The sequence below is a fragment of the Cherax quadricarinatus genome, chromosome 1 (genome assembly GCF_038502225.1).
Source record: "Cherax quadricarinatus isolate ZL_2023a chromosome 1, ASM3850222v1, whole genome shotgun sequence".
Lineage (NCBI taxonomy): Eukaryota > Metazoa > Arthropoda > Malacostraca > Decapoda > Parastacidae > Cherax > Cherax quadricarinatus.
Genome location: NC_091292.1, coordinates 2419542 through 2436452, shown reverse-complemented (window position 1 = coordinate 2436452; position 16911 = coordinate 2419542). Strand labels below are relative to the sequence as shown.

General features: G+C 39.5%; 1 protein-coding gene across 3 annotated transcripts in view; it reads left to right on the top strand.

Moving 5' to 3' along the window:
- Positions 1-9608, top strand: part of Pgant7 (N-acetylgalactosaminyltransferase 7) — a 79936-nt gene extending 70328 nt beyond the window's left edge. For 2 of the 3 annotated variants that reach the window (XM_070082960.1, XM_070083076.1), the window contains one exon: positions 8466-8757. In XM_070082960.1, the coding sequence (XP_069939061.1) occupies positions 8466-8606 (141 nt within the window). In that variant the 3' untranslated portion in view covers positions 8607-8757. Of the gene's footprint in view, positions 1-8465 lie in introns of all 3 variants that reach the window. The other variant, XM_070083017.1, reaches the window with a different exon arrangement.
- The last annotated feature ends 7303 nt before the right edge of the window (positions 9609-16911 follow it).

Below are 16911 nucleotides of genomic sequence, written 5' to 3'. Positions count from 1 at the left end.
GGAATGACCTGACTAAGGGTCAGGTAGATGGTGATGGTTGCCGATATGACGCTTTCCAGGGCATAGTTCTAGCTGCTCAGTCAAATTATGTTCCAAATAGGGAAATCAGATCAAACAAAAATGATCCTAAATGGATGAACAATAGATTAAAATATCTAATTGGTCAAAAGAGAGGCATATATAGGCAAATCAAAAGAGGGGAGGGGCAATTAAGAAATCAATATATTCAGTTAAAGAGAGAAATAAAAAAAGGAATTAGAAAAGCAAAAAGAGATTATGAGGTTAAAGTTGCAAGAGATTCGAAGACTAACCCAAAAGGATTCTTTCAGGTATACTGAAGTAAGATCAGGGACAAGATAGGCCCACTCAAAAGTTCCTCGGGTCAGCTCACTGACAGTGATAAGGAAATGTGTAGAAGTTTTAACACATACTTCCTCTCAGTTTTTACACAGGAGGATACCAGCGATATTCCAGAAATGATAAATTATGTAGAACAGGACGATAATAAACTGTGCACGATTAGAGTCACAAGTGACATGGTCCTTAGGCAAATAGATAAATTAAAACCTAACAAATCCCCAGGCCCTGATGAACTGTATGCAAGGGTTCTAAAGGAATGTAAAGAGGAGCTTAGCAAACCTTTGGCTAATCTTTTCAACATATCACTACAAACTGGCATGGTGCCAGATAAGTGGAAAATGGCAAATGTGATACCTATTTTCAAAGCAGGTGACAGGTCCTTAGCTTCGAACTATAGACCAATAAGCCTAACCTCCATAGTGGGAAAATTTATGGAATCAATAATTGCCGAGGCAGTTCGTAGCCACCTTGAAAAGCATAAATTAATCAACGAATCTCAGCATGGTTTTACAAAGGGGCGTTCCTGCCTTACGAATTTATTAACTTTTTTCACTAAGGTATTTGAGGAGGTTGATCATGGTAATGAATATGATATTGTGTATATGGACTTCAGTAAGGCTTTTGACAAGGTCCCACATCAGAGACTATTGAGGAAAATTAAGGCACATGGAATAGGAGGAGAAATTTTTTCCTGGATAGAGGCATGGTTGACAAATAGGCAGCAGAGAGTTTGCATAAATGGGGAGAAATCAGAGTGGGGAAGCGTCACGAGCGGTGTTCCACAGGGATCAGTGTTGGGCCCCCTGCTGTTCACAATATACATAAACGACATAGATGAGGGCATAAAGAGCGACATCAGCAAGTTTGCAGATGACACCAAAATAGGCCGTCCAATTCATTCTGATGAGGACATTAGAGCACTCCAGGAAGATTTGAATAGACTGATGCAGTGGTCGGAGAGGTGGCAGATGCAGTTTAATATAGGCAAATGCAAAGTTCTAAATGTTGGACAGGACAATAACCATGCCACATATAAACTAAATAATGTAGATCTTAATATTACGGATTGCGAAAAAGATTTAGGAGTTCTGGTTAGCAGTAATCTGAAACCAAGACAACAGTGCATAAGTGTTCGCAATAAAGCTAATAGAATCCTTGGCTTCATATCAAGAAGCATAAATAATAGGAGTCCTCAGGTTGTTCTTCAACTCTATACATCCTTGGTTAGGCCTCATTTAGATTATGCTGCACAGTTTTGGTCACCGTATTACAGAATGGATATAAATGCTCTGGAAAATGTACAAAGGAGGATGACAAAGTTGATCCCATGTATCAGAAACCTTCCCTATGAGGATAGACTAAGGGCCCTGAATCTGCACTCTCTAGAAAGACGTAGAATTAGGGGGGATATGATTGAGGTGTATAAATGGAAGACAGGAATAAATAAAGGGGATGTAAATAGTGCGCTGAAAATATCTAGCCTAGACAGGACTCGCAGCAATGGTTTTAAGTTGGAAAAATTCAGATTCAGGAAGGATGTAGGAAAGTACTGGTTTGGTAATAGAGTTGTGGATGAGTGGAACAAACTCCCAAGTACAGTTATAGAGGCCAGAACGTTGTGTTGCTTTAAAAATAGGTTGGATAAATACATGAGTGGATGTGGGTGGGTGGGAGTTGGACCTGATAGCTTGTGCTATCAGGTCGGTTGCCGTGTTCCTCCCTTAAGTCAAGGTGACCTGACCTGACTAGTTTGGGTGCATTGGCTTAAGCTGGTGGGAGACTTGGACCTGCCTTGCATGGGCCAGTAGGCCTGCTGCAGTGTTCCTTCGTTCTTATGTTCTTATGTATCCCACCGAGGCAGGGTGGCCCAAAAAGAAAAACAAAAGTTTCTCTTTTTAAATTTAGTAATTTATATGGGAGAAGGGGTTACTAGCCCCTTGCTCCCAGCATTTTACTCGCCTCTTACAACACGCATGGCTTACGGAGGAAGAATTCTATTCCACTTCCCCATGGAGATAAGAGGAAATAAACAAGAACAAGAATAGAAAGAAAATAGAAGAAAAATCAGAGGGGGTGTGTGTATATATATGCTTGTATATGTATGTGTAGTATGCCCTAAGTGTAAGTAGAAGTAGCAAGATGTACCTGAAATCTTGCATGTTTATGAGACAGAAAAAAGACACCAGCAATCCTTTCTTCTTTCTTTCAACTCTCCGGCCGTATCCCACCGAGGCGGGGTGGCCCAAAAGGAAAAACGAAAGTTTCTCCTTTTACATTTAGTAATATATACAGGAGAAGGGGTTACTAGTCCCTTGCTCCCTGCGTTTTAGCAGCCTCTTACAACACGCATGGCTTACGGAGGAAGAATTCTGTTCCACTTCCCCATGGAGGTAAGAGGAAATAAACAAGAACAAGAACTAGAAAGAAAATAGAAGAAAACCCAAAGGGGTGTGTGTATATATATGCTTGTACATGTATGTGTAGTGTGACCTAAGTGTAAGTAGAAGTAGCAAGACGTACCTGAAATCTTGCATGTGTATGAGACAGAAAAATAGACACCAGCAATCCTACCATCATGTAAAACAATTACAGGCTTCTGTTTTACACTCACTTGGCAGGACGGTAGTACCTCCCTGGGCGGTTGCTGTCTACCAACCTACTACCTAGGACTATGTATATATTCTTCTTTCTTTCAACATACCAGCCGTATCCCACCGAGGTGGGGTGGCCCAAAAGAAAAAACTAAAGTTTCTCCTTTTAAATTTAGTAATATATACAGGAGAAGGGGTTACTAGCCCCTTGCTCCCGGCATTTTAGTCGCCTCTTACGACACGCATGGCTTACAGAGGAAGAATTCTGTTCCACTTCCCCATGGAGTTAAGAGGAAATAAACAAGAACAAGAATTAGAAAGAAAATAGAAGAAAACCCAAAGGGGTGTGTATATATATGCTTGTACATTTATGTGTAGTGTGACCTAAGTGTAAGTAGAAGTAGCAAGACTTACCTGTAATCTTGCATATTTATAAGACAAGCAAAAGACACCAGCAATCCTACCATCATGTAAAACAATTACAGGCTTTCATTTTACACTCACTTGGCAGGACGGTAGTACCTCCCTGGGCGGTTGCTGTCTACCAACCTACTACCTAGGACTATGTATATATATACATGTATATATATACATAGGATAGCAGATGAACAAGGAGGCTTTAAGAAAGGTTGGGGGTGTGTAGACCAAATGTTTACAGTGAAACATATAGGTGAACAGTATTTAGATAAGGGTAAAGAGGTTTTTGTAGCATTTATGGATTTGGGAAAGGTGTACAACAGGGTGGATAGTGGAGCAATGTGGTAGATGTTGCAGGTGTATCGAATAGGAGGTAGGTTACTGAAAACAGTGTAGATATTTTACGAGTATAGTGAGGCTCAGGTTAGAGCACGTAGGAGAGAGGGAAATTATTTCCCAGTAAAAGTAGGCCTTAGACAAGGATGTGTGATGTCACCATGGTTGTTCAATATATTTATAGATGGGGTTGTAAGAGAAGTGAATGTGAGGGTCTTGGCAAGAGGTGTGGGGTTAAAAGATAAAGAATCTAACACAAAGTGGGAGTTGTCACAGTTGCTCTTTGCTGATGACACTGTGCCTTTGGGAGATTCTGAAGAGAAGTTGCAGAGGTTGGTGGATGAATTTGGTAGGGTATGTAAAAGAAGAAAATTAAAAGTGAATACATGTATAGGAAAGAGTAAGGTGATGAGGATAACAAAAAGATTAGGTGATGAAAGATTGGATATCAGATTTGAGGGAGAGAGTATGGAGGAGGTGAATGTATTCAGATATTTAGGAGTCAGTGTGTTAGCAGATGGGTCTATGAAGGATGAGGTGAATCATAGAATGAATGAGGGAAAAAGGGTGAGTGGTGCACTTTGGAGTCTGTGGAGACAAAGAACTTTGTCCGTGGAAGCAAAGAGGGGAATATATGAGAGTATAGTTATACCAACACTCTTATATGGGTGTGAAGCATGGGTGGTGAACATTGCAATGAGGAGAAGGCTGGAGGCAGTGGAAATGTCATGTTACACAAATAGCCCGCACATAAAAGAGAGAAGCTTACGACGACGTTTCGGTCCGACTTGGACCATTGACAAAGTCATGTCTGAGAGCAATGTTTGGTGTGAATGTAATGCAGAGAATTCATAGTTTGGAAATTAGGAGGAGGTGCAGGATTACCAAAACTATTATCCAGAGGGCTGAGGAGGGTTACTGAGGTTGTTAGGACATGTAGAAAGAATGGAACGAAACAGAATCGCTTTGAGAGTGTATAAATCTGTAGTGGAGGGAAGGCGGGGTAGGGGTCGGCCGAAGAAAGGTTGGAGGGAGGGGATACAGGAGGTTGTGTGTGAGGGGCTTGGACTTCCAGTAAGCATGCATGAGCGTATTTGATAGGAGTTAATGGAGACAAATGGTTTTTAATACTTGACATGCTGTTGGAGTGTGAGCAAAGAAACATTTATGAAGGGATTCAGGGAAACCGGCAGGCTGGACTTGAGTACTGGAGATGGGAAGTACAGTGTCTGCACTCTAAAGGAGGAGTGTTACTGTTGGTTTTATATCTGTAGTGTAAAGCACCCCTCTGGCAAGACAGTGATGGAGTGAATGATGATGAAAGTTTTTCTTTTTCATATCACCCTGCCTTGGTGGGAATCGGCCCATGTGCTTGGTCATTTAGACAGAATGGATCAAAGTAGAATGGCATGGAGAGCATATAAATCTGTAGGGGAAGGAAGGCGGGGTAGGGGTCATCCTCGAAAAGGTTGGAGGGAGGGGGTATAGGAGGTTTTGTGGGCAAGGGCCTTGGACTTCCAGGAAGCGTGCATGAGTGTGTTAGGAGTGAATGGAGATGAATGGTATTTGGGACCTGACGAGCTGTTGGAGTGTGAGTAGGGTAATATTTAGTGAAGGGATTCAGGGAAACCAGTTATTTTTATATAGCTGGATTTGAGTACTGGATATGGGAAGTACAATGCCTGCAATTTAAAGGAGGGGTTTGGGATATTGGCAGTTTGGAGGGATATTTTGTGTATCTTTAAACGTATATGCTTCTAAACTGTTGCATTCTGGGCACCTCTGCAAAAACAATGATTATGTATGAGTGAGGTGAATGTGTTGAATGATGATGAAAGTATTTTCTTTTTGGGTATTTTCTTTCTTTTTGGGTCACCCTGCCTCAGTGGGAGATGGCCAACTTGTTAAAAAAATATATAATAATACATGTATACATGTATGTAAATGGGGAGCCTTTAATTGAGCTATGTGTAGAAAGAGATTTGGTAATAAGTAATACATATTTTATGAAAAAGAGGATAAATAAATATACAAGATATGATGTAGCACGTAATGAAAGTAGTTTATTAGATTATGTATTGGTGGATAAAAGGTTGATGGGTAGGCTCCAGGATGTACATGTTTATAGAGGGGCAACTGATATATCGGATCATTATTTAGTTGTAGCTACAGTTAGAGTAAGAGGTAGATGGGAAAAGAGGAAGGTGGCAACAACAAGTAAGAGGGAGGTGAAAGTGTATAAACTAAGGGAGGAGGAAGTTCGGGTGAGATATAAGCGACTATTGGCAGAAAGGTGGGCTAGTGCAAAGATGAGTAGTGGGGGGGGGGGTTGAAGAGGGTTGGAATAGTTTTAAAAATGCAGTATTAGAATGTGGGGCAGAAGTTTGTGGTTATAGGAGGGTGGGGGCAGGAGGAAAGAGGAGTGATTGGTGGAATGATGAAGTAAAGGGTGTGATAAAAGAGAAAAAGGTAGCTTATGAGAGGTTTTTACAAAGCAGAAGTGTTATAAGAAGAGCAGAGTATATGGAGAGTAAAAGAAAGGTAAAGAGAGTGGTGAGAGAGTGCAAAAGGAGAGCAGATGATAGAGTGGGAGAGGCACTGTCAAGAAATTTTAATGAAAATAAGAAAAAAATTTGGAGTGAGTTAAACAAGTTAAGAAAGCCTAGGGAAAGTATGGATTTGTCAGTTAAAAACAGAGTAGGGGAGTTAGTAGATGGGGAGATGGAGGTATTAGGTAGATGGCAAGAATATTTTGAGGAACTTTTAAATGTTAAGGAAGAAAGAGAGGCAGTAATTTCATGCACTGGTCAGGGAGGTATACCATCTTTTAGGAGTGAAGAAGAGCAGAATGTAAGTGTGGGGGAGGTACGTGAGGCATTACGTAGAATGAAAGGGGGTAAAGCAGCTGGAACTGATGGGATCATGACAGAAATGTTAAAAGCAGGGGGGGATATAGTGTTGGAGTGGTTGGTACTTTTGTTTAATAAATGTATGAAAGAGGGGAAGGTACCTAGGGATTGGCAGAGAGCATGTATAGTCCCTTTATATAAAGGGAAAAGGGACAAAAGAGACTGTAAAAATTATAGAGGAATAAGTTTACTGAGTATACCAGGAAAAGTGTATGGTAGGGTTATAATTGAAAGAATTAGAGGTAAGACAGAATGTAGGATTGCGGATGAGCAAGGAGGTTTCAGAGTGGGTAGGGGATGTGTAGATCAAGTGTTTACATTGAAGCATATATGTGAACAGTATTTAGATAAAGTTAGGGAAGTTTTTATTGCATTTATGGATTTAGAAAAGGCATATGATAGAGTGGATAGAGGAGCAATGTGGCAGATGTTGCAAGTATATGGAATAGGTGGTAAGTTATTAAATGCTGTAAAGAGTTTTTATGAGGATAGTGAGGCTCAGGTTAGGGTGTGTAGAAGAGAGGGAGACTACTTCCCGGTAAAAGTAGGTCTTAGACAGGGATGTGTAATGTCACCATGGTTGTTAATATATTTATAGATGGGGTTGTAAAGGAAGTAAATGCTAGAGTGTTCGGGAGAAGGGTGGGATTTAATTTTGGGGAATCAAATTCAAAATGGGAATTGGCACAGTTACTTTTTGCTGATGATACTGTGCTTATGGGAGATTCTAAAGAAAAATTGCAAAGGTTAGTGGATGAAATTGGGAATGTGTGTAAAGGTAGAAAGTTGAAAGTGAACATAGAAAAGAGTAAGGTGATGAGGGTATCAAATGATTTAGATAAAGAAAAATTGGATATTAAATTGGGGAGGAGAAGTATGGAAGAAGTGAATGTTTTCAGATACTTGGGAGTTGACGTGTTGGCGGATGGATTTATGAAGGATGAGGTTAATCATAGAATTGATGAGGGAAAAAAGGTGAGTGGTGCATTGAGGTATATGTGGAGTAAAAAAACGTTGTCTATTGAGGCAAAGAAGGGAATGTATGAAAGTATAGTAGTACCAACACTCTTATATGGGTGTGAAGCTTGGGTGGTAAATGCAGCAGCGAGGAGACGGTTGGAGGCAGTGGAGATGTCCTGTTTAAGGGCAATGTGTGGTGCAAGTATTATGCAGAAAATTCGGAGTGTGGAAATTAGGAAAAGGTGTGGAGTTAATAAAAGTATTAGTCAGAGGGCAGAAGAGGGGTTGTTGAGGTGGTTTGGTCATTTAGAGAGAATGGATCAAAGTAGAATGACATGGAAAGCATATAAATCTATAGGGGAAGGAAGGCGGGGTAGGGGTCATCCTCGAAAGGGTTGGAGAGAGGGGGTAAAGGAGGTTTTATGGGCAAGGGGCTTGGACTTCCAGCAAGCATGCGTGAGTGTGTTAGATAGGAGTGAATGGAGACGAATGGTACTTGGGACCTGACGATCTGTTGGAGTGTGAGCAGGGTAATATTTAGTGAAGGGATTCAGGGAAACCGGTTATTTTCATATAGTCGGACTTGAGTCCTGGAAATGGGAAGTACAATGCCTGCACTTTAAAGGAGGGGTTTGGGATATTGGCAGTTTGGAGGGATATGTTGTGTATCTTTATACGTATATGCTTCTAAACTGTTGTATTCTGAGCACCTCTGCAAAAGCAGTGATAATGTGTGAGTGTGGTGAAAGTGTTGAATGATGATGAAAGTATTTTCTTTTTGGGGATTTTCTTTCTTTTTTGGGTCACCATGCCTCGGTGAGAGACGGCTGACTTTTTGAAAAAAAAAAAATGTATTACCTATAACTATATTATATATTATCATAATTTTCAGCAAAATCACGTGATGCTCCACAAGCGTATGGGAAAATGTGCAGCGTTACACCCACAGAACAATCAACTGACGTTACTTCCATGTGATGCTGTTAACAACTACCAGAAATGGACATTCCATCAGATAACTCCTAAATGGTGAGAAAGTAATCACTCATTGGAGACTACATTTTAATATGAAGAGTTAAGCAAACACCATGCTGTAGTATGGAATGCCTGTAATAGTTCTGCCAAGGGCATAGCAAGTTAAGCATAAAAATTTTACGATACCTTTTTGGGGCAGAGGGAGGAGTATGTTTTAAAAGGGTGTAAAACAAGTCAATTAGAATACAAGATAATTGAAAAATGTTCTTTCATAATAGTTTTTATTATTAGTGTTACTGTATATCTTCATATACAAATTATATATGATTAAATACAAATCATTTGTACAATTATTTGGAAGATAGTGCTGATAATATCATATCTTCTGAAGCTCTACTTTCAGAGTAAACACCTTTTGATTTTAAAGAACGCAGTACACCCAGTTAATATAAACTAGTGTGTTATCCTTGTTACTTACATATCACTTCATTATATTATAAATGAAACTAGTATTTTGCTTGTCTAAAATCATTGAAGAATACTCTTAAAAACAGGTGTGGGGTCCATAGGAATCAGTTTTCCAAATATACAGTATAAACACACAAGAAAGCTATGTTGTTTACATCACATTCTGAACATTATAATCTTATCATCATAAATACTGTAGGATGAGGATTATAGGGAAAATAGATAGTTGGAAAGTGACCAGGGTAAAATAAGGGTGTACTAAAGGAAACAAGATGTTAGCAAGGGGATTCGCCTTAGATCATAATAAGAAAGAAAAATATACAGAATTCAACAGATGGAAAAGTTCATTGTTGCACAATTATTTATTCTTCATTACTCTTGCATTTGTCTGAATAGCTGATTATTGTGTACAAACTAACAATATTGTACAGTAATGTTCATAGAACTTTTATTTTTTTTTTTTCATTGCTGTTTCCAGCATTTCTCACAAGAACTTTTTTCTTTTGTTTTTTCATTGCTATTTCCAGCATTTCTCACAAGAACTTTTTTCTTTTGTTTTTTCGTTGCTATTTCCAGCATTTCTCACAAGAACTTTTTTCTTTTGTTTTTTCGTTGCTATTTCCAGCATTTCTCACAAGAACTTTTTTCTTTTGTTTTTTCGTTGCTATTTCCAGCATTTCTCACAAGAACTTTTTTCTTTTGTTTTTTCATTGCTGTTTCCAGCATTTCTCACAAGTTAGTCTAGTTTCCAGGAATATTCATTACAGATAGATTTAGCCCTTTGAATATATCTTGTTATTGAAATTTATTATTAGAAATATTTGTCTGTTTATTATGAATAACTGTTATAATATATTTTAAGCAAATAAATATGAATTAGTGTATGTTAAACATAGAGCTAAACAGGAAATGCAAAGTTTTTCTTTTCTCAAAAGTGGTAAAATGATTTATTCATTTGTTTATAAAGCACTGGTAATGCATTCCTTTTAAGACAGGTTTATAATTATTGCGTAGCAAGGTCAGTGGAAATTTATAATTTGATGTGGAGTAAGATGCATGAATCAGTGAGGTGTCTTTATTGTTGAAAAGTTTTGCCTTCACAACAGGCTTTTTCAGTCAGATACAGGTAATTATAACACTGGAGTATTATAATCACCTATATTCAACTGAAGAAACCTGCTACACAGGTAAGATGTTTTAACAGTAAAGATGTGTATTTTGCTCATCAACTTGTCATTCTTGTATACCATTTTTAATATGATAATCTGGTGTGCACAAAACTGCTCAAGATTGTCAGCCTGTTGCCTTAATGGTAGTTAGCTTATAGCTGAGTTTAATCTGATGCTTATGTGTTAATTGTTGCTCATGATTTACAAAACATTTCTCAAAGTAATCTAATTTACAGTTTTTCCCTCAGTATCCATGAGTTTCACATTCCAGAATTTGCTGATCACCAAACTTATTTTTGTCCTCTCCACTATCCATGAGCTTTCTTCCCAGAAATGCAATTAGCATTTGCTATTATAGGTCAAGTATCCCTTATTCAAAATGCTTGGGGCCAGAAGTGTCTCAGATTTTGCAAATTTTCAAATTTTGGAATATAATGAAATAGCTTGGGGATTGGAAGCAAGTCTAAACATGAAATTCATTTATATTTCATATGCAGCTTATATACATAACATGAAGGTAGTTTTATAGAGTATTTTTAATAATAAAAACAATATTTTAAATAAAAGCAGCACAGCAGCATCAGCAGAATACCTGCATCAGCTGTTAAAACCTACAACAAACAGTAGCAGGCTTTCAGTCTCCATCTATGATGCTGTGTTTTGATTAAAAGGCTACTGTACACTGTATTTTTTCTTATCACTGTTACCCATGGGGGGTATATACAGGCCTTTTTGACATTTTCAACAATATCTTCACCCCACAGAGCAGAGAACAAGTGCAGAACATATGGTAATCACAGTGAGCAATACACATAGGTCTGGCAGTGATGACCATTGATTAACTGGTACCAACAGAGCCAGTTAATCACTTGACCTCACATACCCAGGGTATGTGAGGTGCAAGTGTTGCAACTGTCTGTGCCAAGCCTGTGAACCTTTCCAGAGCTGACTGGAAATTTCCAACTGTGGTGTCATGTCAGCGCTCGAAAAAGTTTCGGATTTCAGAGCTTTTTTAATTTCGGATAGGGGAAACTTAACCTGTACATCTCTTAAATATTCTGTCTGTTAAATAACCTATTTGTGCTAGATCAGAAATAGCAATGTTAGACTAGTACTGCATTATGTTTGGGTATGAGATCAGCAAGGTTCTAGAACTCATTTTATCTTTTTTTCTTTGAAATATAAGATCTATTTCTGGGGATTAACCTGCCATGAACTTCTTGTGGAATGAATGTCACAGATACTGAAAATACCTGAAGGATGTTTTTGGGGACCAACATTTCCTGCTGTCTGGTCCTGGACTAGGACTATATCTATAATAATAAAGTATGTTAAAACACACAAAACCTAGTGTAAGTTCTATAAGTGGGTTATAGATGTGCTACATGGAGTGCTAACAAATTGTAGGAGAGAACATCTACATCTGCTTTGCTGGCGCAGTTAACAAAAAACCATGCTAATGAAAACAAAGTCAAGATGGCTTTTTGCTCTGTTGGGGACCATTGTCAAATCACAGCTGAATCAGAAAAGGCAGAAGAGAGGTTGGGAAGAGGAAGGAGTAAATATATTAATACTGTACAGTATTCCAAGGTATTTTCTTATGAATAATGCTACACTGCTGAGCAGTATTTTATTTTCAGCATATTTTACTTATAGACTTGTGTGCTTGTTATTTAATTATTGCAAGAATTTGTCATATGCTCTGGTGGCCTGGTGGTTAACGCTCTCGCTTCACACGGTGAGGGCCTGGGTTCGATTCCCAGCCAGAGTAGAAACATTGGACGTGTTTCTTTCCACCTGTTGTCTATGTTCCCCATCAGTAAAATGGGTACCTGGGTGTTAGTCGACTGGTGTGGGTCGCATCCTGGGACACTGACCTAAGGAGGCCTGGTCACAGACCGGGCCGCGGGGGCGTTGACCCCCGGAACTCTCTCCAGATAAACTCCAGATATGTGTATATGTTTTTGAAATACTTCCAGTACCTTACACAGGCAAACCTCTTTAGTCATGTGACCAAAGTATGTGTTTTCAATATTGGGAATTAAACTTACCTTTTCATACCAGTAGTAGCACATTATTGCCACTATGGTATGTCATATCACTCACCACATTTGGCAGGACCATTGGTGTAGGGGAGGCTGAAGTTCACTTCATGATGTGAACAAATCACGGTCAGTTTGCTTTGAATTGTGTTGTAGGATTGTTGCTTAGTATTGATCTCTATTTTCCATTTTATCATCACCCTTTCTTTTCTGTGGATAATCATGGTGAGTCCAGGAAGAAAATTGTGTGAGAAATGGAGATGTGCTGTTGTGAGGTAAAGGTTGCACACACAGGCTAGTATAACACGATTACACTTTGTGCATTCTTGTGCTTTTAACCTCTAAACTTGAAACATCCCCCTCCCCATCCCCTTACCCATCCACCCCCCCATCCCAACTGAAAGTCCCTTCTGTATTGTCTTTTTTTTTTTCTTTTTTAAATAAAAATATGGTAGAGATTCTTTTTCTAAAAGTAATGGCACTAAAAATACAAACTTTGATGTAACATCACATTATGCACATGCAAAATTGGAGGTCAGGGAGCACTTTTGTGCAACAACAAATTTGCCTACTTTTAGTCAGTTCCATTCTCAAACTTAACTCATTCCTGGCTACTTCTATAGTTGTCAGTAAAACCATAAAAACCACCCTAGAAAATACCCTAAAGTTGTTGTTTTAACGCAAGCAAGGTCTAAGGCTAGCTGTTCCCACCATGCACTGCATGGGGGTAGGATATTTTTTTTTTTACCCTGCACACACACCCACTGCAGAGATTCATTCTCTCAGTGATGTCTAGGCCAAAATTTGCCACTCACAGAATAAAAACTCTTAACTATTTTCAGTATTGTACCACCTATTCCATATACTTGCAATATCTGCCACTTTGTTCACCTTTCCACCCTATTATATGCCTTCTCTAAATCTATAAATGAATTAAAAGCTACACATCCCCTACCCTTCCTGAAACCTTGTTCATCTGCGATCCCGCTCTTTGTTTTACCTTTAATTCTTTAAATAATAACTATCATACACTTTACCTGGTATAATCAACAGGCTTATTTCCCAATAATTCTTATATCCTTTTGTTCCCTTTTCCTTTATACAAAGGGAATATGCATGCTCTCTGCCACTTCCTATGAATCTTCCCCTATTTCATATACTATTTATTGAAAGTTATTAAACAAGAAAGTTGTGTAGTGAGGTCACAATCTAGTTGCAGTGTCAGCCATCCATATGCCATAAGGCCACAGTTGGCTATTATGTTCCTTATTTGGAACTCTTAACCCTTTCAGTGGCTGTCATGCAGAACTATGTCATTGAGGCCAGGGTCCCTCACGTAATTCTATGCCATGAGCTCGGCTCACTCAGATAAGTTGAGTGATGAATCTTTGCCTCAATGTAGAGAATGGGCCTGTGTGTGAGTTTACACAGTATTTAAAAAAATTCTGCCCCACAATGTACATGATAGGAAAAACAAAACTTATGTAGATGGTTTAACCCTTTGACTGTTTCAGGGCCCTCTCTGAAACTGTCATTCTATGTCGCCAAATATTCGAAAAAAAAAAAATTATTTTTTCTTATGAAAATGTTAGGAATATTTTTACTAGTGTTTTAAGCCTAAAAAAAAATTTTTGCCATCAGTACTTACCGAGATATAGAGCCGCAAAGTTTGCAGAAATCGACGTGCGTATGGCAACAGCGGCGACTGCCGCCCACCCGGTATTCTTTTATTTACTCTAATTCAAAGGTTTCTTGCATTTTTCAATATTTTTCTTTTCCAGGTAACTTATGTGGCCTGTGAGACCAATGTAAGGTGCATTGTTCAAATATACACTCATTATTTACAACACAATAACAGAACAAACTTTATCACTATTAGTTTGTGTATACACTTTGTTTACACAAACAAACAATACAAAACAATGTTTATTACTATTGTTCCATAATATATATACATATGTACAGTCACTAAGCACGTTCCTAGAACTGCTGCAGCTTGTGGAACTCTTTGAAACATGGGTATATGCAGAGGGGCACTTCACACTCCTCACACATAAAACGAGTGTCTCTGCGTGTTTGTGGGCGTTTTGTGGTATGCATACATACATAACACCTCTTCTGAGCATTTTTCTTGGCAGTAGTAGGAGGCAGTTGTATGGGGTAGTGATCACCAGGCCTCAAACGAGATGACGTCTGTGGGCGCTGGTCTATTGCAGGAGTTGCTCCTTTGTACTTTGCAATTATTTGTCTGATTACTGACAGGCAAAATTCACCATATTTTGGTGTTTTGTTGGTCTTCAACTTGTATATGTTATAAGCATTTAGCATAGAGATATCAACAAGATGGAAAAAAAGTTTGATATACCACTTATAACTCTTGCGTACACAGTCTGCAAACCCAATCTGCATGTCACATTTGTCCACTAAGCGCATATTGAGGTTGTAGTCCATGACAGCTGCAGGCTTTAGAATGGGTTCATTGGTCTCTCTGTTGTCCCTGCCACTGGGTACCATTTCGTTTGTGTGAACTGATGTCAACAATGTGACATCACGTTTGTCATGCCACCGAAATGCCATGATGTCATTGGCAGCAAAGGCTTGCACCTCACCTCTGCGAGTGCCAGCGTCGAACCTTGGCATATGTTTGCGATTACCACGCACTGTGCCACACACGTCTGTCAAGTTCACTCGCAAGAAATCACTGAGTAAGGGGCTTGTGTACCAGTTATCAGTAAATAACATATGCCCCTTACCAAGATATGGTTCCATCATTGTTCGAACCACATCACCAGAGATACCCAATAACTTCATGGTATCTCTCAAAGTATTACTGCCAGTGTACACAATAATATCTAAAACAAGACCACTTCTGCAATCACACAGTACAAATAGCTTTATACCAAAGCGTTTCCTCTTGCTTGGTATATATTGCTTGAATGAGAGTCTTCCTTTGAATAAAATCAAGGACTCATCAATAACAAGCTTCCTGAAGGGATAAAAATACATGCAGCACTTTTGTTTCAGGTACATAAACACATTTCTTATCTTATATAACCTGTCGCTTCTGTCAGGCCTGGTTTTGTCTGAAAAGTGTAACATACGCAACAGTATCAGGAAACGATTGACACCTATAATGTCACTAAAACCTGGAGTTGAAATCAGGCGATCTGTTGTCCAGTATGTGGTGACAGTGTGCTTATACACATGTGGCATAAGCATTATTGTGGCAAAAAACAGGTACATCTCTGCCACAGTTGTCTCCTTCCACTTGTGTAGCCGTGATTTTGGTGAGAGAATTGTATTTGCCATGGTGTATTCACAGTATGTGTTGGTTTCCCTGACAATGATGTCCATCAGGGGTTCATCGAAGAATAACTCAAAGCAGTCCAGTTCACTGGCATTGTTCCCAAGTGGACAAGATGGCTTTATTCCACTTTGTGTTTCATCAAAGTCATGGGGACTGGGAACAAACTCGTCACCGTCCTGCCAATCCCAGATGCGGTCTGCTGGTGGGGTCTGGATATTGTACCGTGGTTGTGGCTGTGCAGGTTGTGGTGGTGCAGGTTGTGGCAGTGTGGGGTAGGGTGAGGCTGGTTGTTCTGCTGAGTCAGCCGCGTGGCTAGTAGCGTGGCCCGGTGATGGTGCCACATGGGCCGTGCCACCCTCACTATCACCACCACTGCCTCCTCCCTCACTGTCACCATTCATACCCATCGTTACAATATCGTCATCTTCACTATCAGGTCGTGGTGTTGGGCCACGGGATGTGCTCCCAGAGTTTCTCCTTCCCCTTGGAACAACATATGAAACACTACCAGACCGCATGCTACGTCGTACATACTGGCGCTTCACTGGGGAATATTCACTCTCACTGTCACTAGAACTGCTTTCAATGACCTTGAAATCACTATCACTATCACTATCACTGCTATCATCAGGGTGTTGTACACGACCAAATAGTTTCCTCTTTCGTCCTGGTACAGGCGAAGGTGAATGTGAACAAGCCGGCACAGCACCAGAGGTCGAAGGTTGTGGGTCATCTGGGTTTTCGTCACTATTTACGTTATCCTGGGCACTTTTTTCGGTAACACTCACTTGAAAACCCTTGAATTCACTGTCACTGACATTTTCATCGCTGTTAGAGCTATCACTTGGGAACAAAAGACCTCCAATCCGCCGAGGAGTGAGGAACTTCTTACCGAGAGGCATGGTGAAAATGGACTGACAACATGGCGTTCCCACAATGCACCGCTAGGTCCCAGATTTTTTTCACAGGGTGCACACCGACCACTGAGACCCATTCTCTCTCGTGTAGGCCTACCAGGCCTTTGGCGTGCGATTTGAAGCCGCTAGAATTTGTGCGTATAAATACGTCAGAAACATTGGCTCGTAAGACGTATTTATACGTCGGAAACAGTCAAAGGGTTAAAATAGCAAATTTGAGTTGTTTTTTTGGGTTTATTGGCTGTTTCTTGGTATCACTGTATAAAAAATATGCAGTAACTTTAAAACACTTGAAACATTGGAAAGTTTCCAGACATAAATGAGAGAGACACAAAGCTCATGAAGAATGCAAACAAACTGAGAGTGGATGGGTGGTGCGTAAATGCCATAATAGCAAATCAGAAGCTGTATAAATAAATTTTTGGGTATAATTTGAAATGTCTGTACTAGCAAAGTGCTG